The following is a 23,388-nucleotide window of genomic DNA, read 5'->3' as shown; positions in this document are numbered from 1 at the left end:
CCTGCAAATCATGAAGACATAAGAGTTTTAATATTTTAAGAAAGCAAAGATAAGCATTTTTCCCTTGACTTTGGAATTGTAGTTCCAAGTTAGATTTCCTTCTTGTTTGTTGAATGTTGACAAAGATAAATAATTTCCATTTCTTTAGGCGCATAAGAAGACCAGCGCTGAGAATACCCCATATTGAATACTTTGCATAGATAAGCAATATAAATGCTTTGTGTTGGATGAATCAGAAGACCGTTGCAAGAATACCCGAATAACATAGGAAGACCCATGTCGAAGTTGAGAAATATGATACTCTGATCATGTGAGGAAACCCGTCATAAATATTTGTCGAGTCTGAACAATATACCCTATTGTTGAGCGCGTGAGAAATCCAATAGATAATCCGCGCGTAAGAAAACCAGCGCATGAGAAGACCGATGGATGATAGTAGCACGCCAAAAGGCGGCTTATTTCTCGCTGAGCAGCGATTAGAATAGATCAAAGCAACCCATAGAGTAGGGTAGAGCAGCCACAGAGTAACAGAGAGCATTGGAATCACGAAAGAGCATTGAAATCACGGCAGAGCAGTGAAATCACAGTGGAGCATTGAAATCACGGCATGGCAGTGAAATCACGGCAGAGCATTGAAATCACGGCAGACCAGTGAAATCACGGTGGGGCATTGAAATCATGCCAGAGCATTGGAGTCATGCCAGAGCATTGGAGTCATGCCAGAGCATTGAAATCATGCCAGAGCATTGGAGTCACGGACGGTGGCAGAGCATAGGAATCACGGACGGTGGTAGAGCATTGGGATCACGGATGGTGGCAGAGCATAGGAATCACGGACGGTGGCAGAGCATTCCTTTGCTGCTTCCCTCCTTTGTATGCATTCATTTGCTTCTTCCCATCCAAGCTTGAACACTCTGCGCGGAGCATGGAGGACCCGGGGGGTGCAACCAACTTTCGCGGCTTACGATTAAGTAGTGACCTCTGCGCGGAGCATGGAGGACCCGGGAGGTGCAACCAACTTTCGCGGCTTACGATTAAGTAGTGACCTCTGCGCGGAGCATGGAGGACCCGGGGGGTGCAACCAACTTTCGCGGCTTACGATTAAATAGTGACCTCTGCGCGGAGCATGGAGGGCCCGGATGGCGCAACCAACTTTCGTGGCTTACGGTTAAGAGAACACCCTGCACGGAGCATGGAGGGCCCGGATGGCGCAACCAACTTTCGTGGCTTACGGTTAAAATGATTCCTCTGGTCTGCCCTTGACGTTTGCTTTTCCCTTGGCTTGCTAAGAAGCAATTGTTTCCCCCTTAACTCGCTGAGCAGCAATATTGAATTTGTAAATTGTGGATTATGAGTATACACCCTACTCCCCCCTCTGGTGACATGTGCAATGCTCTGCATGAACATGTTAAGTGTGTGTGTTTGGTGCTCATGCTTGTGATGATTGTGAGAGAGTTAGCATAACTACAATTCCCAAGTAACATAATTCAAGTTGCATTTCAAGCCCTAACACTGCCACATATGCAGAAGGTGTGCAGCTTCGTTTATTAATAATGTCATATTTCAAGTCTAAGCACATATGCAGAAGTTGTGCAGCTTTCAAGATGATGTTGTGATTACACAAAGATCATATAAGTCATGATTTTGCCCAAATAAAGAAGTAGAATATTTCCCAAATCCCTATCATGTTTACATGTTCCCCTAAAATACCCTAAAATTTATTATGCAAACATCGAATATTTGAAGTGTTATTTTCTATAACTGCCAAAAAGTAATATAAAAATATTTTTCTTTATGAATGAATAATTTTATTTATGTTATAGTAGAGTAGGACATGATAACCCACATGGACCTAGGAATGATAATAGGTTGGATCTGGATCGGATCTTATAAATAGCAGATTCAGATCCATTTTATTTACAGAGATTTAGATCCGTCTCAAAATTCAACGGGTCTGAAAATTTGTGATTCAGATCTATATCCGTCAGATTCGCGGATCTATTGTTGTATTGATTTTAATATTTTTGTTTATGTTTTATATATTTATATTTAATATTTATATTGCGTAAAGTATTTGTATTGTGTATTGATTTTTAAAGTATTAGTATTATGTATTGATTTTTAATATTTATATTTATGTTTATATTATTAGAAAAGTAAATATAAAATATAATATATTAAAAAAAAGGGATCCACGGGTCGAATTTGGGGTGGATCCGAATCTAAAAATTAAAAATTCAAATTTATATTTATTTTATAAATTCAGATTCAAATCCGATTCAGATTCATCGAGCTCGTGTCCAAAATTTTGAAATCCAAATTCTACAAAAATATATTTGAATTCACGCATTTGGGCCGAATCCAATACCTATTGTTGTCCTACATAAACCTCCCATTTATCAACCCGATAATTCTATCCATATATCACAGGAGCTATACTATGGATACTAGAAATCTAGAATGTTGTAAAGCCTATTCCAATTCAACCTTACATTAAAAGATTATTTATGAAATATTACTAGTACAACTAGAATTATTTCAACTTAGCAACCGACCAAGAAAAGTAAACAAATGATTAAAAATCAGACGAATTAACTTACAATTTTTTTGTTACCTTTTTTCTTCTTTTTCTCTTTTAAACTTACAAATTTAATTGACGCTGATTCATTTGTTTTGTTTTCGAGATTTCACTTTCGATTATTTAACAATTGAAGTTAGTTTCCTTCAAAAAGTATTCCATTTGCAATAAAAATAACTTACGTTCGTGAAGTAATAACAACAATTAATAATTCCCTAAAAAAACAACAATTAATAATAATAATAATAATAATAATAATAATAATAATAAAAGAATTTGTTTTGAGTTAAAAAAAAAAAAAAACTTTTCTGTTATACTCCAGCGCATTATATGTTAATCTGAGCGACGCCGCACCCCTACTCCAAACCAAAACCCAAAACCCTAATTCGGTGGCCTCCCTCGCCTCCCTTTAAGTAGCACCCTTTCTCTCTTCATTTTGCATCGCCGCTGCACACACACACACACACACACACACACATTTCTAACTTTTTCAGGTTTCATAGCTTTTGAAGACTGATTTTAATTGATTTGTGGGCAATGATGAGTATTGTGATAGGTCTCGTTCGTCGTAATGGCATATTGTTTGCCTTGCCGACCATACTGATATATCACCACCCATAAACTGAGTCCTCCCATTCCAAAATTCTAATTCTCATTTCTTTTTCTAGGTTTATTTTATTTGCTCCCCTTTTTTGCTTGCTTATATGTTTACCGATGATTGTGTGCTCAATTGTTGGCAAGCATATCACCGGATCCAAGCACGGACATCAGTCCAATTTCTCTATGACGATGCTATTTGCTCGTATAGTGTTGGATTCTTTTTTGAATTTTCCGTGTTCACATTTCCGAAAATCTACTCTTGTTTTTGGAAAATTTGATTGTTGCCTATGATGATTGAAGTGGAATTTTATTAATGATTATTCGTTGATTATGAACACACTACTGCCTTCCTTCTGAGGCTTGTTGCATCCAATTCAAATTCCTTTTTTATTGCCTTAAAATTTTTGGATCTCTGTTCCACTAGACTTGTATATATATACTTTTTTTCGTAAAATTACTTCTCTGATCGGTCAAGTGATGATTAGATGCATAGTTCAAATGACTAATTCGTGATTATAATACTCTTTAGTCTTTCGCTCCTATCTGATGACATTAGATCAAAAGGTTTTGCTGATTATATTTTCCTTAGTTGAGTTTTGTAAATATAGTAGTAATATTCTTTTAAATCTCTCGGATTTTCATCTATGGGCCTATGATTAAAAACTTTATAAAGACAAGCATATGTCTGAATATCATGTGTAGACTTTCTAATCTTCTCAATGAGGCCTCAATTATTATTTTTCAAACTTATTTTAGTTTTCAAAATCTTTTTGGAAAAGTGATTGTATTAATTTTACATAAGTAATTTGAGTGGAAATTCAGGCAGCCTCCTTCTGTCTTAAAGAAGAATGGGAAGGAAGGTGTTTATCTGCTCGTATAATGACCTTTTGCTCTTCAGACTTGCTGATTTATTCTTTGAAGCTGGTCTAGTAAGCTCAAGAACATTTTTTTGTTCATCCAATATTTTTTATTTTTAAGTTAATTGTATTAATGTTGATTTCAGTGTTGATTGTTGCTGGCTTCGCTATCTGGTTGTTGGATTTAACTTAGTATCCTATCAACTCGTTCCCTAGAAGCAATAGTAGTTGTGTTGCTCTGTTTTTATCACTCCATCTTCTTGTTTGGTTGTTGTTGGAGATCAATGGGGCAGCTACATTTTTCTACTATAATATGTGGTGAAATGGCGATGATGAGTAATTTTACAGACCTGTAATGATTGCGGATATGATCGCGATTATTGAACATCTAAGGGACTGAGCCATTTCGTTTTCTTGTCACTTTACTTTTTTTTTTTTTTCAAATATTAAAATCTCTACTGCTTTGCTTGTATTTTGTATCTTGTCATACGAAACACAAGTTTGTGTGGCATTTACAACAAGTGAAGCTATATAAACAAGTTCCCCTCGCTATCCGGTGATGCTCCTTTCTAGTTCATTTGGACGTTGGCGAACGACATTCATTTCAATGTAATTTTACCTCCATTATTTGTTTTCCATTTATTTGGTATTGTTTAGCATAATAATGACTTTCTAAAGCAATTATATGTCATCTTCAAAGCAATTTTGGTGAAACTGGTGTTTCATTGCCAATGTTTGTGTCGGATGATGACTAGATAAATTGGCTTCCTTCATGTGTTTATCATCATTAAGTGTACTATCCCTTATGTTGTATTCATGGAGAAGGCACATGATTTTATTTACTGAATTGGAAAATGTCTTATTTATTGTTAACAAATATAAATAGTTTTCTTGCCCTAGTGCTCGATTGTGCTGTGCGGCTTGAGCTGCTTCTAGGCTGGTGAATCGGTTGAGGGTGTGTTCTTTAGCGCCAGGTGCAAGCGTGTTTGAAGAAGGCATTTGCAGTCGGGAGTGCGAAGGGAGTATAGGCGGCATTGGAGCGGCGGCGTTTGGATTTTAAGGAATAATTTAGAATCCTTGTAGATATCAAGAATGTGTGGAGTTTGCAGTTGGGTAGTGGCAGAGAAGGAATTATATTCACTTTCTGCAAATATAGTATGGTTTTGTGGAAGAAACAGACCCCAAATTTTAGAATGACCTTCGCTATTCCAAAATGTTTGAAATGATAGTTGTAATGTATTAAAAGTTATATAAAAATGATAGATTTGGAGAAATTTGTGAGTGCAGTGGGTTCGGGTTGGTTTGATAAATTTTAGAAATTCGGTTTTGGGTTGTTCTGATTTGGGTGGGTTCGGTCCAGATTGAATGCAAATCCCTAATTAACATTAATTATCATTATGGACAAATAAAACATGAAAATTATTAACAAACAATATTGAATAAGACAACATCTATTTGAAATTTCCTTTCTAACGAGCCCCTATATGAGGAGAAAATGCGACCTTCTTTGCTAAATGCGGGCTCGAAAATAACTAGATGTGGGTATAGATTATTTTTCAACCATCACTTCAAAATATCAAATTTACAAACCTTATCCTTGCCAATATGTGTAGCTTCTCAGTGAGGGAGAGTGTAAGCTTGTTCTTATTAGATTCATCAGGCTCTTCTTCACTATCCAAAGCTAGATAGATAAGAGTGTAAGATCGTTCAAATCCGATGGAGCTACAGTGGAAGTAATAGGTGTTCGAGGTACCCTATAGAACCCCATATAGAACTAAACATCTCATTCATTGAGTATGTAACCTCACTAGTCAAAGTGGCCATGATTTAGCTCCGTAAACTGATTTCAAGCATTTATGCACATACTTCATCTTTTGCCTTGGATCCAATGCGACCACAATGTAAAGAATTTGGTTCATCATTGAATTTATAGCTTCTTCCTCAAGCTAATATTTGCCAATCAACTTCATTTCAATTGCCATGAAACTTATTTCATAATCATCATTATGCTCCAAATCAGATATGAGATCAAAATATCACACATTTCAAGCAAAAAACAGGTGTGATGTGGCATATATCGTGTGAGATATTCAAAGAGATATTCAATGGGTTGACTCATAAAACTTCTTCATGTGAATTTTGTGCAGATTTTAGTAGCTGGATACCTAAACTCTCACATGCTTATATAAGTTTTTTTTTTTTGAGGGAATATGCTTATATATGTTGCTGAGGCATCTAATCACTCAAATTTTGTAACTCTTCAAAACTGCTCACAAGTTGAAGATTGAGACTGATGTGTGCCATCTCAGAAACACTCAACTTCTGAACTAGTCATCTGTAAATCTACAACCTCCATTTTTTTCCCCTTTTGATAATTTACTCTGCATTGTGATCCAAATTTCAACATCTTTTGTTTGCAATGTTGGTTTTTATTTATTTTTTATTTTTTTTCTTTATCTATTCATTCATAAATCCAAAAAAATATTACTTCCTCCGTCTCATTGAAAAATAGGCCTTTTAGTTATTTGTGGATAAGAAATATAAATAGTCTCCTTCATCAACATAGATTCTATATTAGAAGTTTGAAAATAGAGTCGTGGGTTAATTTATTTGTTGATTTTTTTAATTGTGCTGCCTGGTTTTATCTCTTAACTGGATATTTGTAGAGGTTTTACTATTCTTATTTATGTTTTTGGTGAGTGGTGTCAAATGCTTGCAGTGTTGTATGTTCCTAGTGTATTGAAATGTGAAATTGACCTGTGACATTACGCTGGATGCTACTGTCTTTAACCAAAGTTCAAGGTAGGGGCATCTTGTATAAGTTAGCGATAGTCACGACAGCTTGAATTAAGTAGATTCAGGAGTTATATTGATTGCTGATGCAATTATGTCATCCTATGTCACGTGCAGCGTGGACTATCCCAAACTCCATCTGTTGACAATGATATTGGGGGGATCCATCATTGGATTGGGTTGGCTCTGATACCATGTTAGAAATGGATATTGGGCTCATTCCTCCCTTAAAAGGCCTTGTAAGGGAGAGGGTTGCCTCACCATATAAAGTGGCTCATGCCACTATCTCTAATCCAATGTGGAACACTTCAATATCCTAAAAGCAATTTTGGTGTTTCAATACCAATTTTTGTGTCGGATGATGACTAGAGAAATTGTCTTCCCCATGCCTTTATTGTCATGAAGTCTACCATGCTCATGTTTTAACCATGGAGGAAGCACATGATTACTGATTTAATTCAACTTTCTGAATATAGTTTCGGCAGGGACTCAGAAGATTAAGGATTAAGTGGAATTGAATTTCTAAGGAGGTCGACCTTACTTTTAGGTATGATATCAAATCCCCTTTCTAGAAGTTTTTGATTTGCCAGAGATTTGAAGCTGTTTATGTATATATGTACTGTATCACTTTTACATGAATAATTTGAGTGGAAATTCAGGCAACCTCCTTCTGTCTTAAAGAACATTTACTTTCTTCATCCGATCTCACTGTTTTTCATGTTATTGTATTAATGGTCATTTGAGTCTTTGATTGTTGCTGGCTTCGCTATTGGTTGTTGCATTTAAACTTGGTATCCTATCAACTCGTTCCCTGGAAGCAATAGTAGTTGTGTTGCTCTGTTTTTATCACTCCATCTTCTTGTTTGGTTGTTGTTGAAGATCAAAATGGGGCAGCCACATTTTTCTACTAGTATTATTTTTAGTTAATAATTAATAATAATATGTGATGAAATGGCGATGATGAGTACTTTTACAGACATGTAATGATTGCGGATATGATCGTGATTATTGAACATCTAAGGGACTGAGCCATTTTTTTCCTTTCATTTTTACTTATGTATATTTGCTTATGTACGAAATTTTATTATTGTGTTTGTCTTGGATTTTGCAACTTGTCATACTTTATAACAGTTGTGTGTGGCATTTGCAACAAGTGGAGCTAAATAGACAATTCCAATCTATTCTCAACTTCTTCTTTTACTATTACCCAAAATAATTGACTGCGAACATATTCTTATGGTTTGCTGTTAATTTTTACTCTGTTGTTTGCTGGATGTCTTTTCATAATTGTAATGGTAATTTTTTACTTTGTTGTTTGGCTTACCCCTTAAGGTGACTTGAACTTTCGATTTGCAGTACTATCATCATGTGCCCATATCATCATAGCAAATGCCCATATCATCAGTACTATCATCATAGCAAATATTTTGTGGGCAGTTTTTAAAAGTCATTTCCAATCCTTTATTGTAAAATGATTTGAGTTGTATACAATTAAAACATTCGAATTTGTACCTCTTAAAAAATCATTTGAACTAGTAGGAAAATCATATCCAGAGGTATTATACTTGTGCATTTTGTCAATAGTAACAATATTGATCCAAGAATGAAACTAAAGCTTTTGCAGTATTATCATTTATAAATTGATCGGTGTTGATAACAAATATCATGGTCGGTATCAAAATATTTGTATTAGGTTGATAACAAATATCATGGCCGATATCAGAAATATGTATGTCTTGGCCGTCGAAGAAAAGAAAATACTCCATAAAAAAATGTCACATTGTAGACGACTCATATTTTAAAAAGGGTTAATTGCCGCTAAATTCAAAAGCTTTTAAAAAATTCGCGATATTCTCACCAACTTCAAAATCGGCATATAAATACATGAATTGAAAATCTGTTCTTAATGTTCCCAAACTCAGAAAAAACCCCCAAATTGAAGGTGACGTGGACTACCGTAAATACAGCGTGGCATAGTCGGCGGTGCAAGAAAACGGCGTCGTTTTTTTTAAAACAATACGACGTCGTTTTTATTTCCAACCACAATTAAAAAAAAAGAAAAAAGAAAAAGCAAAATTGGGGCTCTGATTTCCAGGTCGCCGGCGAGAGCTTCAAGCTCGGATGGCGAAGCCCCTCCCTGCCCTGAATCGCGGCCTCCCTCCCTGAATCTAGGCCCCAAATCGCAGCCTCCCTCGTCTCTGGTCTCCCTCTCCTTTCTACTCTCTCCCCTCTCCCCTCTCTCGATCTAAGGTTCCCAGCTAGACCAGAACACCCCCGCCGCCGTTGCTCACGATTCGAGCAACAACAATGGAAAATCAAGGATTCGAGCAACAAGAAGAAGGGGGGAGCGACTCGCCCCTCCCCTCTACGCGGCGTGGCCTCCCTCCTCGCGGCCTCCTCGCCGCCGTTGCTCCTCATAAAACCGGGCCGCTCACCGCCGCTCATGCCCTAGGCCCCAAATTGCAGTTTTCGAAATCGCACCCTAGCCACCATCATCTCCACCCCTGTCTTTTCCGACCCAGTGAAGAAGGCCCAAGATTCCGGCTTCAAAATCAAGCTCATCACAATCGAATTCCCACAGAGATTCCGGCCTCTTCGACCACCTCCAAGCGTCACCTCACCCTCCTGGTCTCCTCCTTCTCCCGCCGCCACCGCTGACCATGCCTGCCTCCCTCCACTCTCTCTCTAAAACTCCCGACGACAGCAACCCTCCTCACTGCCTCCTTGCGCAGTGGCGTTTGCTTGGGCAGACGAATGACGGCGGCGCGGTGGTGGCGTGGTTGGGGGGTAGGGGAAGGGATGAGAGAGGGGAGAGGGGGTAGGTGGTCGGGGGGTTGGGGGGGTAGGTTTGGGGGTGTTTGGGGATGGGGGTAGGATTTTTTTATTTTTTTGTAAATTAATTTATTAATAAAGTATTATATTTTAATAAAATAAGATTATTAAAAAATGAAAAAAATGACATGTAATACCTAATTGCCATGTATTTGACACATAATCAGTGATTGCCACCTCATCTCGCCGGAGTTAATAATTTTGGGAACATTAAGAACGGATTTTCAATTCATGTATTTATATGCCGATTTTGAAGTTGGTGAGAATATCGCGAATTTTTTAAAAGCTTTTGAATTTAGCGGCAATTAACCCTTTTAAAAAAATGTGAGTAGAGTTGTTAGTGGAGTAAGACTCTCACTTTAAATGTGAGTAGAATTGTGTGGACTCTACTAATATAAATGGAAATGTCCAATTTTTCATGGACGAAGGGAGTAGGTATGAAAAGAAAGAAATAAGATGTGTAAAAGAATGAGAAATTAAAGTCGACATGAATGCCCCCTTAAAATTTAGAGTGAGAGCAATCGCCTCCGATCCGGAGCTCCGACGGGCAAACCCCATTTAGTTCTGTCATACAGCTGGTCGGCATGCACACGTCAGAGCCGCCACTGGCATCCACAATCATCGGCAGGTTGTAGTCGTTGAGGAGGCTAACGTCGTAGAAGTCCAGGCCGCCGCCCCTCTCTCTGTGTTGTGTCGATCTGTGCCGCCTTGATTTCCACTCTCTCTCTCTCTCGCCAACGCCGCAACCGCCAAACTTCGAATGTCGTTGCCGCCTCCAAAATTGCGATTATTACGCACTTTTGCGAAAAAATGTGTAATAATATAAAATACATTGTTATATGATATTCGCAAAATAATGTGATAACCACGAAATTAATTGAAGTAATTGACCATTGATATTATATTAATTGGCCATTGATAGCCACATTAATCACTTCTTAACATATATACCAACTGTCAAGTAGGGATGGCAATGGGCCGGATCTGGACCGGATCCTATTTGGTCCAGATCCAGATCCATGTTTTTTAACTTAGATCCAGATCCATTGGATCCAAAAAAATGGGATCCAGACCCAGATCCATTAGATCCACAGGGTCTCGGGTCCAGACCCAGATCCATATTATTTTCTTTTCTAAAATAATTGTGACTAAAATTAATATTTCGAATAAGCAATACTTAAATATATTTCCTACATCAAATTACATTTAACTATCTTATAATTGTCAATTGTAAGATCAGCTTGTTTACTTCCATGATTACTAGTTTACTACTCTCTCCTCCCCATGCCAGGATAGGTTTACTCCAGCCACATGTGCTAAATTGCATAAACATGTTTCGTGCCTAGTTTCACTTGCAATTAGAACTATCAATTTATTTGTATATATATATATTGTGTTTTCATGAAATAAATACATTTTACTTATCAAAAACATAAACAAGAAAAGAAAAAAAATATAAAAATGAGCTTAAAAAAATATAAAAATGAGCTTAGGGTTGGAGAATTAAAAATATTACTCCCTCCGTCCCAATAATCTTGTCCCACTTTCCTTTTTGGGTTGTCCCAATAATCTTGTCCCATTTCCTTTTTTGGCAAAGTTTAAGGCTTGATTAGTTAATTAAACAACATCCTAATTAATTCACTCATCCTACTCTCTCGTCTCTCTCACCCTCTTTATTTCTCACCTACACCAGCACGACGGGAAGAGAAGAAGTCAAGTCACCTCTTTCTAAATCCGCCGCTCACTTCCCCTCTGTTCCACCGGCGCCGCCGCCCACTTCCCCCTCTGTTCTGCCGCCGCCGCCGCCGCCTCCCCCCTTCCCCCTCTGTAAATCCGCTCCCCCATGAATGCTCCGCCAGCGCCGCCCCCCTCTTCCCCCTCTATTCATGGTGCTTTGCCTCTCCTCCTCTGTTTCGCCGCCGTCGCCGCCTCCCTCCTTCCCTCTCTGTAAATCCGTCGAGCACAGATCTAAGCCCTAAACTCTCTCTTCTCTTGCCTCGCCATCAGCTTCCCTTCCCCGTCTCCACCTCTCTCTCCACCTCCGAGCCCTAAATCCTCAAATCCAAACGTCACCCCTTCGATTCCGGCGACTGTACAGCCATAGGGCTGCCGCCGCGATGCCTTCTCCTGGTTAGCGAAGACGATGGAAAACTTGTTGAAGAAATTTGGCTTTTCTGTTCTTGGTTAACGATTTGTTGAAGAAATTCATTTTTCTGTTATTGGCTTTTCCAGATTTTGTTCTTGGTTAATGAAGATGATGAAAAATTTGTTCTTGGTTTTTCTGTTCTTGGTTAGCAAAAATTTGTTGAAGAAATTGTTCTTGGGCTAAAGATTTGATTTTTATTCTTGTTCTTTTGCTTGATTCTGTTCACTGCTCCGGATGGAGAGAGGCGGCGATGAGGCCGGTGGCTGTGCCGACGCCGGGGAGGGAGGTGGCGCAGGTGTGGCTCCGCCGCCTACTGTTGCCGGGAGGAGGTGAAGAAGAAAGAAGATAAACACAAAGATAATTAGTTCATACTTACTTTTTTTAAAACAAGTGGGACCTTACAATTTACAACACTAACTCAACACTCCTTAATCTCCGTGCCCAAAAGAAAGGGGACAAGATTACCGGGACGGAGGGAGTACATATTATTAAAAATAAAAATATTATATATTTAAATATAACCGGGTCCATGGACCGGATCTGGGTTTTATATCAACTACTCCAGATCCAGATCCGATTTTTTAGAGAGTGGTCCAGATCCGGTCCAGATCCGCCGGGTCCAAATTTTGCAAGGTCCAAATCCGGAAAAAAGGGTCTGGATCCGCGGATCTGGACCGGGTCTCGGATCCATTGCCATCTCTACTGTCAAGTCATGTTATATATTTAAACAATAAGGGTGCATTCGTTTTGAGGTATAAGGAAGGAATAAGCTACATTTACCACCTTATTATATCTTGTTTGCTTTGATGTATGAAAAACTTTGAGCAGCTTGTATAATTTTTCGGGCAGCTCCTTAGCCCTTGGAAAATGAATAATTTTATACCTAAGAAAAGATAATATAGTTTTATATCACCTTATAAACAGTGGATAAATATATTATCCTTCAAACTAAACTAGATATAAAAAATGTGGTCCCCACTTTAACTGATAAATTATACCTCATTATATTATCCCTTCTTTTTTAGGGATAAAAAGCAAACACACCCTAATTTAATTAGAATGGACAAATTCGGATATCCCACATTCAGATGTACATAATCCTCTTTGGGTTGTGATTATATATCTGTGAATATTCGAGCAAATATACTATTATTGTAAGACTCGTGTATCAAACATGTTGAGCATCGATGTTAATGATAAAAACAAGAATGATGAGGAGATTACTCATGAAATGCAAGTTGAAATTAAGTGAAAATCAAAGTAGTTATAATTAGAATGGAAACAAACATTTATCGAAATTAAACAATGAGAAACAACTAGAGATATAGTGATACTAGGTAGGTTGTTGTAGCAGTAGAATTAAGTAGAGTTGATGAATTAATGTTTTAGAAAAGTAGGAGGAGAAGAGGGGCGGTGGGGGGAAGCAAAAGCGGCAACGTGGTCTTTGAGGGACCTCTTGTGCTTGAAATGGGAGCCGCAAACGCAGAGCCAGCGCTTGCCGCAGTTCTTCTCGTGGGTGCGCCAGTCGCCCTTGACGGCCAAGCACTTGCCGCACTTGCGGCACGAGAAGCGCTTGCTGCCGTGCTTCCTCTTGTAGTGCGTCTGCAGCGTCCTGAAATCCTTGAGCGGCTTCGCCCGCGGCTCGTCAATGTTGTTCTTGCACCCTTCCTCGCAGCAGTAGCACGGAATTCCCATTATGCCCCGCGGCTGCCGCCCCTTCAGCGACTCCGCCCCCCTCCTGAACTGCGATCCATGCCCCCACATATGCATCTACACACACAGCCACATCATCACCTCAAGAGTATTTACAACTACAAATCATTTACTATATCATTTCTCATCATCACCTGAAGATTATTGTAGCGATTGAATGTCTTTTTGCACACGTGGCACGAGAAATGAGTGAAGCCAACTACTATTTGTGCAGCGCTAGGTATCCAGTATTTCGCCGCCGAGTTTGCTTCTTTCTTTCCGCCGCCTGAACCCGAGTTTGGAAGCCCGATTTGCAAACTGATGGCGGCGGCATCGTCGTCTTCGTCGCACGACTGCCTCGATTGCAACGCCATTTCACCTGATTTTCTCGGGAAGAAGTCGAAGGGCTCCATTTCTTGATTTTTTTGTCAAGAACAAAACCCTTGACACAATATTTTATTTTTTGTGGAGAGATTTATTGATGAGTTGGTTGAGTGAGAATTGGAAGAGCATTGAATTTGTTGAGGCGATAGTTAATCTGCGGTGGTTCCACTTTTGGTAAGAAAAACACAAACCTTAAAATCTGCCTTAATTGATCTGGGCCAGGGGGTTCTATTTGTTGCATGAGCCATGCAGCAGCAGCTTTGGAATTTATGGAAGAATTCCATGAATTCCAAATGCTCAATCAGAATTTCTGGTTTGCTTGACATGGAAATACATGTTGCAGGAGGGATTAAACCATGTCTTTACTTGGAAAAATATAGGGTCCATTTCATTTATGTTTCTTGCTTCCAATTCATCTAGTTTTCCTAAACCTCACTACTGCCTATTCTTGTGGGTGTAGGTGCTTTTGGCTGAGGCCCTTTTGAAGATTGCAGGATTTATAAGTTTTGCCCCTTTTATGTACACTCATGGTTAATTTTTGGATGATCTAATACCATTAATGCCTATGTATTCCATGTTAATAATTTCATTTGTAATTTTCTTTCAATCGTCCATTTGTGATATGTTATATGAGTGAGCGGTGACGACAAGAAAAAACTCGCATCCTGCAGCTGTATAACATGGATGTGTGTAAATTTCACACTTATGTGGTAACACGCAATCAAATTATACTCCCTGCCTCACCTAAAATTATACATTTGTTTCTTTTTTGGTAAGGGATCACCAGATATAATTAAATAATTTTATTTTTATAATTAACACAATTAACACTTAACAATACTCTCAACGTGGGATAATTTGAGCCTCAACTTATGTAACATCCGACATTTTCACTACAGTATATATATTATTAATATTATTTTTTTTATTTTCTATTATTTTAAAGAAGAAAGAGAAGTCTCAGTTTTATGCAATGTTGTGAAAATCTTAAGGCGGGATTGAGGCGTTTTACCTCGTCGAGGCGAGGCGGTAAGCCTCGAGGCGGTTTGAGGCGTAAGCCTCACACCTAACACACAAAAAAACTCATAATAATTTTAAAAAACAAATAACACCATTTAAAAATTAAAAAATATATATAAATTATGAGTTTAAAAGTCTTAAAATAATTAAACTAATGAAAATATATATAAAAAAACAATAAATCTTCAATTTGTAAAATATTCAAAATTTAATCATCCCAATCATCAAGATCCTCATCTTCATCTTATTTATACTTTCAATACATTAGGGTTAAACTATAATATTTTTAAGGCCCACCATCCCCAAAGTTGCGGCTGATATAGCTTGGAAATAAGAGAATAAAAGTGGTCAAATATTGCGGCTGTGATAGGTTAAAAGTTAACTTATTTATCACCGCCTCATTCATAATTTGATACCTTGAGGCGGCGCCTCAATTTCTTTAAGGCGTTAATTTGTAAAAAATGCATAAGGCGTATATGCGGTGCGGGTTTATCGCGCCTCAAGGCGGCCGCCTCGTTCGATTTTCACAACACTGGTTTTATGCAAAAAGCCCAATAATTATTATTTGGGCTAGTTATTATTTCAGCTTTTTGTTAATGGATAAAAGAGGCCCAAGCCCATCACTAAATATTAATCAGCCTTATTAGCGTAAATTAGAGTTTTAAGATTGTTAAGGCAGATTAGCTCATTAGATCAACACGTAGCTCATCTTTTTAGTCAACTGCTTCACCAACCGACTTATATCAGTATAAACCTCGTGAGCTACCGTAATTTCATTTTTCCCCATTCTGCAACCCTACACAAGCAAATACCCATCCAAACACAAATCATTCACAATTCTTCACAGCGGTTTGCTTCTATCATTCACAATTCACAGCAGTTTGCTCATCAAAGAAGGTCGGATACAAGCAAGTGTAAAGCAATAGTTCAGAATTACTAGTGTCGTCAGACCACGATCAGGTGGGCTTTCTAAACTCATAATTTGAAGTGCCCACTATTTAATGATGTTTATATGAATGAAGTTATATTAAAGTTATTGACTTGCCAAATTATTTTATGAACTTGTATGTTACCATGCATCTACGAGAGATAAACGATATCAGCCCTATGCTGAAGCGAGATGTCAGTAAAGATTTGTGCACATAGTTGTGGTCGTGAGTCATCGAGCGGGTTGGCCGGTCACTGTGATCGGGAGCCTTCGGGCCGATCACTGTGTTTGAGAAGGAGGCCTACTTCTCAACACAAGGTTACATGAAATAGACGATATCGACCCTATGCTGAAGCGAGATGTCAGTAAGGGTTTGTGCACATAGTTGTGACCGTGAGTCATCGAGCGGGTTGGCCAGTCACTGTGATCGGGAGCCTTCGGGCCGATCACTGTGTTTGAGAAGGAGGCCTACTTCTCAACACAAGGTTACATGATGCGTAGTTATGGTACATACATGTTAATTGTCTGCAGACGTATATGATGTTATGATGATATATATAGAAGTTTTACAATTTTGGCGTGCACAGGTTATTTAAATAAAACTCATGTGTGATGCTTGAGATGACAAGTTCAGTATATAGCTCTAAGAGCAAGCTTTCAAATTATTTCGGCATGTGACCATTGAGTGCTTTTGAATACTCAGCCCCGCATATGTTTTCTAAATGTGCAGGTTAAGCTGTGATGCAGATGGATATAGGCAGACCGAAGCTTTGAAACATAAGTACTAAATTAGGCTCATGATTTCATGTCTTCATACATGTAATCCACTTAAGTTACTCCGCTGCAACAGAGGCGGATCCATATGGAGCGATGGGGGTACAGCTGTACCCCCAAAAAAAAAAAAATTTTACTAGTAGTATTATGTATTTATAATTGTTTTAAGTATTTTGTCCCCCCAAACCAAACAATCCAACCGATTTCTTTAATGTAAATTTTAATATTAATGGGTTTGGGCCCATTGAAAGTCAAAAAGGGCGGCTTCTTTAAAAAGTGTGTACAAATGTTGAGAATTGAGAAATACAGATTACAAAAAAAATTAGAAAGCGGCGGCTGTATCTGTATGTGAGAAACACATACACACAAATACAATTTCTTTTGAAAGCCACGAAGTGAGAGACGATTCTGAAGGAATAAAAAAGAGTTAAAATCAAAGAGGGACGAAATATTGGCATATTCCACGCATTATTGACTACACAACAAACTGTTCTAAAAGAAATATTAGGAGTTTTGGAGGATTTTGGAGGTAAGAAAAATATTTTATTGATTTTAAATTTATCGCGTTCTTTAATTTTTCGTTTATAATTCGATTCATTTATTCAATTCTAAAGTATTATTATATATTTTTTGTTTAAATTAAAGATATTATATAATGCACATAATCTATTTCACAAAATAACTAATTAATTTATAAATTATATTTCTACTTATTTGATATGCAAACTTGTTTATGTTTGTGAATAACTTTAGACTTTAATTTTTTTTATAGAACTCTTATATTTGTGTATTGAATTTGCATGTAGGAATGGCAAGTGAAACTCCTAAATCAAAAAAATCAAAAGGAATGACAAAACAACCCGATCTTCGGCAATTTATGTTCAAGAAAATGAAATCTCAAGAGAGTGAGTCTTCTTCTCCAACAGATAAGTTACCTCAAGCTCAAGAAAATGTTATAAATTTGGGTGGTTCAAGTAGTACTAGTGTGCCATTAGAGGATAAAGAATTGATTTATGATGTTGAGCTTCTTCCTCATGACCCGGGAAAAAGAATTAGCATAATGGATTATCCTCCAAATGAACGAGATGCGGTTAGGAGAGCATATATTCTGAAAAAACCTTGCCAACCAAAAACTCATGATTTTCCTCGCAAAGACCTTGGAGGTTTGCGTCGATTTAGTGTTTCTTGGTTTGAAAAATGGGATTGGCTTGAATATAGTATTGAGAAAGATGCCGCATTTTGTTTTGTTTGCTATTTGTTGAAGAATGAAGTTGGGCTTAATGCTGGGGGAGATGCATTTGTTAATGGAGGATTTAAGTCATGGAATAAACCGGAAAGATTTCTGAAACATGTTGGTGGTGTTAAAAGTGCTCACAATCTTGCTTATGAGAAATATGCAAACTTAAGAGATGAGAAGAAAAAATCAATTCTTATTTCTTTTGAAAATACCACTGATGTGATTCAAAGAGAGTATGAAATTCGCTTGAAAGCTTCAATTTCTTGTTTGCGTTTTCTATTGGGACAAGGGATGGCATTTCGTGGGCATAGAGAAAATGAAGAATCCCTTAATAGGGGAAATTTTCTTGAACTTTTGTAATGGTTGAACACACATAATGAAGTCATCTCAAAGGTCACTTTTGAAAATGCTCCCGGCAATTGTCAATTGATATCTCCAATTATTCAAAAAGATATTATCAATTGTTGTGCTAAAGAAACAACCAAGCGAATTGTGGAGGAGCTAGATGATGGCTACTTTGCTATATTGGCCGATGAGTCTAGTGATGTGTCCCAAAAGGAACAACTAGCTCTTTGTTTGCGTTATGTTGAAGGAAAAATGGGAAAGGTGGTGGAACGATTTCTTGGACTTGTTCATGTTGGTGATACCACGGCTTTGTCTCTTAGAAGTGCAATTATGTCCCTACTTGTTGAACATTCATTGAGTCCATCCAAGATTCGAGGGCAAGGATATGATGGGGCTAGTAACATGAAAGGTGAGATAAATGGCCTCAAGACTTTGATTAGGGGAGATACTCCAAGTGCTTACTATGTCCATTGTTTTGCTCATCAACTTCAACTAACTCTTGTAGCCATTGCAAAAAAGAACAATGAGTGTGTTTGGCTTTTTGATACGTTTGCGATCTTGTTGAATGTGATTGGTGTTTCTTGTAAGAGAAGAGAAATGATTCGAGAATTTCAAGCACAAAAAGTTGCTCAAGCTTTGGAAATTGGTGAACTTGAAACAGGATCAGGATTAAATCAAGAACTTGGTTTGAAGAGGCCCGGAGAAACTCGTTGGAGTTCTCATTACAAAAGTCTTTTGAATGTCATGAACTTGTTTTCTACAATTGTTAAAGTTCTTGTGATGATTGGGAAGAATGGCTCTAACTCGGATGATAAGGTAAAAGCTCAAGGCATTTTGTACTCACTAGAGTCATTTAATTTTGTGTTTTTGGCACATCTAATGACTACTATATTTGGGTACACTAATGATTTGTGTCTTGCTTTGCAAAGAAGAGATCAAGATATTATTAGTGCTATGAGACTTGTCACTTTGACCAAAGTGACATTACAGAAAATGAGAGACAATGGATGGGAGACTCACTTGAATAAGGTAATCTCATTTTGCAATAATAATGAGATTGTTGTTCCGGATATGGAGGCTTGTTATATCCCTCAAGGAAGATCAAAGCGGTTTGCTCAACAAGTTTCATATCTTCATCATTTTCGGGTTGATGTGTTTATAGAGGTAATTGATTTACTACTTCAAGAACTTGACAACCGATTTGATGAGGTCAATATGGAGTTGCTCATATGCATGGCTTCATTAAATCCTAAAGATGGCTTCTCTTCTTATGACAAGGAAAAGGTACTCAAACTTGCAACTTTTTATCCCTCTGAATTTTCAAGCATTGATTTGTCAACTCTTGAATGTCAACTTGATATATATATTCATGGAAGATATGAGGAGAGATGATGAGTTTAAAAATTTGGAGGATATTAGTTCTCTTTCTATGAAGTTTGTTGAAACAAAGAGACATATGACTTATCCTCTAGTGTTTTTGCTAATTAAGTTGGTGTTGATTCTTCCGGTTGCCACTGCAAGTGTGGAGAGAGTGTTTTCTGGAATGACTTATGTCAAGAATAAGTTGCGAAATAGCATGGGGGATCAAGTATTAAATGATTGTTTGGTCACTTTCATTGAGAAAGATATGTTTCTACAAGTTTCCGATGATGAGGTCGTCAAACGCTTTGAAGAAATGAAGACTCGTCGGAAGATAAACTAGATATATAGTTATTTAATTTTCTTTTGCATCTTACTGTCTTTGAACAATGTTTTAAGATATAGTATTTTTAACATTAAAGTATCTTTTATATTTATGTTTATGAGATTATATTTTTGTACCCCCAATTTAAAAATCCTGGATCCGCCACTGCGCTGCAACGCTTAATGCGTTTTACTTTATTGATGTGTTGCAAAGTTTTCATACTAATAGCTTACAAAATTATGTCACTTGCACTACAAAAAAATCGTTAATTACCGACGGCAAAATGCCGTCGGTAAAAAAAGACGGCCGCCGGTAAATAGTGTTACCGGCGGCACGCTGCCGCCGCTAATCGGCTTGTCGGCAACGACAATACCGGCGGCGACCGGCCGCCGTCGGCAATTAACGGCGGCTTTGCCGCCGAAATTGTCGCTGTTAAACGGCGGAGCAATGCCGGAGAATTAGCGGCGGCAACCACCACCGCTAATTACCGAGGGCATTATTCTGTCGGTAATGCGCCACCGGAGTCCGGCGGAGCCCTGTCGGAAAACTAGCGACGGCGATTGCCGCCGCTAATTGGCGGCAGCACAACGCCGTCGGTAATAAGCCACCGCCGTCCGGTGGCCCTTCGCCGGAGGGGGGGCGGGTGTTTACCGAGGGCAAAACGTCGTCGGTAATTACCGACGGCGTTTTGCCCTCGGTATTTTTTTTAGTTTTATTTTATTTATTTTATTTATTTATTTTATTGTATATCCACAATTTATTTCCGTATTTATATGGTATTGCATACTTTAGACGAACTTCCCAGTCGGTGACCCGACTTCCCAGTGGGTCACCCATCTTGTTTGTGCTCTGTGTCAAGCACGCTTAACTTTGAAATTCTTTTCGAGTGGTCACCAGTACAGAACACTCGTATTATTGATATATCTACATCTATTAATTCATTTAAATGCTATATACTCACTCATATATTTATAATCTTTGAATATGTGGAGATAATACCTGAAATATGTTGTTAATTAGTGATCGAGTTCGTTTCGGTCCTTATTTTTATCGTCGGTAAAATATTTAATTAATATTTAATTATTAATTAAATATATATTTTTTTTAACATTAATACACCAAAAGTGTTTTAATTTGGTTATTATAATGTGATTTGAATTTATTTGTTTATGTTAAATGCAATCATCATCATCATTGCCATAAATATATAAAACATATATAGTTTTAATAATTAAAGCACTTGAAATATATAGTTCAATAAAACATAAATTTGAAAAGAAAGTGCAAATGTAATTTTGTTTGAAAACATAAATATAAGTTTAGCATGGTAATAAAAGACGGAAAGTCCTAAGCATCATCATCATCATCATCATCATCATTGGCATCATGGGGTGGAGGTGGCTGAGCATTATACATCCTCATAAACGCCTCCAATTGAGCCATGCGGTCCTGCATCTCTTGCCGTGCTGCTTGCTCTGCCGCCATGCGCTCCTCCATCTGTTGGCGTTGTGCTTGCTCTGCCGCCAATCGCTCCTCCAGCGTGGAGATCCGTGTCTCATAAAGCTACTGAGACATCGCAGAAGTGCCCGTGCTGCGGATAGACCCCCTACTAGCCTGACTCTGCCCGGCATTCCCGACGCCGTAGATCCGTGACCTATCCGGATGCACCACCTCCAAATACACCTCGTCTAACCGGTTCTGTCGTCCTGTGGCAGCGGCCACTTGATGAACCTCGGCCTAATTCATACATAACAATGCATAATTGTTAGAAAATAAATACATTCACTAGATATTTGAATAAACTTAAACACTTACGTCAATTCTTGCATCTCTCGGAGACGTATAACTTCCGTCGGGGTACATGTGGAGGCGGAGGAAGGTGGCATAGTTCGGTGAATCCTGGGGAAAATCAGGCTCCAAACTCTGTAGATGCATTTATATAAGATAAATAAGTTATATTAGTCAAGATATTATATATATTTATATATATATATATATATATATATATACTTATGTAAGATAAATAATTTATATATATTTATATATATATATATATATAAATCTTCAAATAGTAATCTAAATTATAATAATAGGTGAAGAAATTTATATATATTTATATATATATATACTTATGTAAGATAAATAATTTATATATATATATATATATATATATATATATATTTATGAACTTAATTATTTGTTAATTACATACCATATACTGCTGCAGGATACGAGTCGACTGAGACCCGCCCACGTGCCTACTGATCCCTGTACCCTCCCCATCGGGCTCGGACATTCGGTTGGCACGTGCTCGTGTAGAAACAGCCTCAACCTCGGGATGCTGCCAGTAATCCTGGAGTCCAGTCCAAAAATCGGGAGTCATCCAGACGGGTCTAGACATCTCTCTCCCTTGGCGGGTACACTGCTTGAGCTCTTTCTTGTAGTCGCTCATCATGTCGGAGTACCTTTTGCGGGCGTTTTTCTCCCACATTTTCCTCACGTCACGCTCATCCTCGGGCTGCCACTGAAACTCTTTCTGTTGAAAGAAAGAGAATTAATTTAATATCAAACATTTTAACAATTTAATATGATATATTTATATGTACTATAAATTTAATTGTACCTGTAATTCACCAAAAAATGTATCCTTCATCGCCGGGGGCGTCAACTTCCATGTGTACCCGCCTGGGTTATCAAACATCTTAAATGTGCGCGTGCAAGCTTTGGACAGGCCAGTGGGCTCCAACAACTCACTGTGTACAAGTAATTTTATCACTTAATCATGGTGTACGAGAAGCAGTAATTTAAACTAAAATACTTACCTAGTCGTAGGATGCCTCTGAAATACCGTCCTCCCATCAGGTGCCTTAACCTCTCTCTCTCTGATAGCGGCAGCTGTAGGGCCTAGGCCTTCTAGCCCATGAATTACTAGAAGCCTGGGGAGTCTCAGGAGTCCCAGAAATATGCGTCCCGGACCCATCAGATGTATCTGCAGTAGCTTCTGGCGCAGCCCCGCCAGATCGCCTCCTAAATCCCAAGAAACCTCGTTGGGTAGACATGATACCTGTTGCATACAATTACATTAACAAATATATAGCCAAACATAACATTAACAGTAACTAACAAACATAACAAATTTGCAATCAAATTCAACCAAAATGTGCATTTACATTTATTCATAATCATCACTATTATCATCATCACTATCGTTAGATGTCAACGGGGGATCATCGTCTTCTGATTCATCGTCATCTTCAATCTCAACGACTCCACCGAGGGGATGAAGAAGAAACTTAACTCTGTAATTGCCTCCCAAACATTCTTAGGAAGAAGTTCTTTAAAGGCAACAGGCAGAAGGATTTGCATGAACACGTGACAGTCGTGACTTTTCATGTTGTGCATCTTCAGGGCGTTCATGTCAACGCATCTACTAATATTTGACACGTACCCACTTAAGACTCTTGATCCATTGAAGTAAGATCTTCTTCTCTTCCCTGTCAAGCGTATAACATGCTTTC

General features: G+C 38.1%; 2 protein-coding genes, 1 long non-coding RNA gene and 7 other non-coding genes across 10 annotated transcripts; 9 read left to right on the top strand and 1 right to left on the bottom strand.

The window, feature by feature from the left end:
* Positions 1-2,676: 2,676 nt before the first annotated feature.
* LOC130985503 (uncharacterized) lies at positions 2,677-5,309 on the top strand. The gene is made up of 2 exons (XR_009088986.1): positions 2,677-4,644; positions 4,922-5,309. It is a non-coding gene; the product is annotated as an uncharacterized LOC130985503 (long non-coding RNA).
* Positions 3,111-3,208, top strand: LOC131007412 (small nucleolar RNA Z43). Its single transcript, XR_009096114.1, has one exon. It is a non-coding gene; the product is annotated as a small nucleolar RNA Z43 (small nucleolar RNA).
* On the top strand, positions 3,461-3,539 carry LOC131007420 (small nucleolar RNA U83). The gene has a single exon (XR_009096121.1). It is a non-coding gene; the product is annotated as a small nucleolar RNA U83 (small nucleolar RNA).
* On the top strand, positions 3,644-3,733 carry LOC131007404 (small nucleolar RNA snR60/Z15/Z230/Z193/J17). The gene has a single exon (XR_009096106.1). It is a non-coding gene; the product is annotated as a small nucleolar RNA snR60/Z15/Z230/Z193/J17 (small nucleolar RNA).
* LOC131007424 (small nucleolar RNA snoR77) lies at positions 3,999-4,124 on the top strand. Its single transcript, XR_009096125.1, has one exon. It is a non-coding gene; the product is annotated as a small nucleolar RNA snoR77 (small nucleolar RNA).
* Positions 4,358-4,441, top strand: LOC131007471 (small nucleolar RNA SNORD25). Its single transcript, XR_009096170.1, has one exon. It is a non-coding gene; the product is annotated as a small nucleolar RNA SNORD25 (small nucleolar RNA).
* On the top strand, positions 4,494-4,636 carry LOC131007438 (small nucleolar RNA snoR136). Its single transcript, XR_009096138.1, has one exon. It is a non-coding gene; the product is annotated as a small nucleolar RNA snoR136 (small nucleolar RNA).
* A 2,469-nt stretch (positions 5,310-7,778) lies between the features above and the next one.
* On the top strand, positions 7,779-7,862 carry LOC131007470 (small nucleolar RNA SNORD25). Its single transcript, XR_009096169.1, has one exon. It is a non-coding gene; the product is annotated as a small nucleolar RNA SNORD25 (small nucleolar RNA).
* A 5,232-nt stretch (positions 7,863-13,094) lies between these two features.
* LOC130985493 (protein TRANSPARENT TESTA 1-like) lies at positions 13,095-14,015 on the bottom strand. Its single transcript, XM_057908497.1, has 2 exons — positions 13,654-14,015; positions 13,095-13,576 (listed from the first exon to the last, which is right to left on the bottom strand). The coding sequence occupies exons 1-2, from the start codon at positions 13,909-13,911 to the stop codon at positions 13,184-13,186; spliced, it is 651 nt and encodes a 216-aa protein (XP_057764480.1). The 5' UTR covers positions 13,912-14,015; the 3' UTR covers positions 13,095-13,183.
* A 3,725-nt stretch (positions 14,016-17,740) lies between these two features.
* LOC131008657 (uncharacterized) lies at positions 17,741-19,888 on the top strand. Its single transcript, XM_057935620.1, has 4 exons — positions 17,741-17,767; positions 17,869-18,106; positions 18,224-19,470; positions 19,676-19,888. The coding sequence occupies exons 1-4, from the start codon at positions 17,741-17,743 to the stop codon at positions 19,886-19,888; spliced, it is 1,725 nt and encodes a 574-aa protein (XP_057791603.1).
* The last annotated feature ends 3,500 nt before the right edge of the window (positions 19,889-23,388 follow it).

The sequence above is a fragment of the Salvia miltiorrhiza genome, chromosome 1, assembly GCF_028751815.1.
Source record: "Salvia miltiorrhiza cultivar Shanhuang (shh) chromosome 1, IMPLAD_Smil_shh, whole genome shotgun sequence".
NCBI classification, from domain to species: Eukaryota; Viridiplantae; Streptophyta; class Magnoliopsida; order Lamiales; family Lamiaceae; genus Salvia; species Salvia miltiorrhiza.
This window is presented reverse-complemented; position numbering and strand designations above follow the sequence as displayed.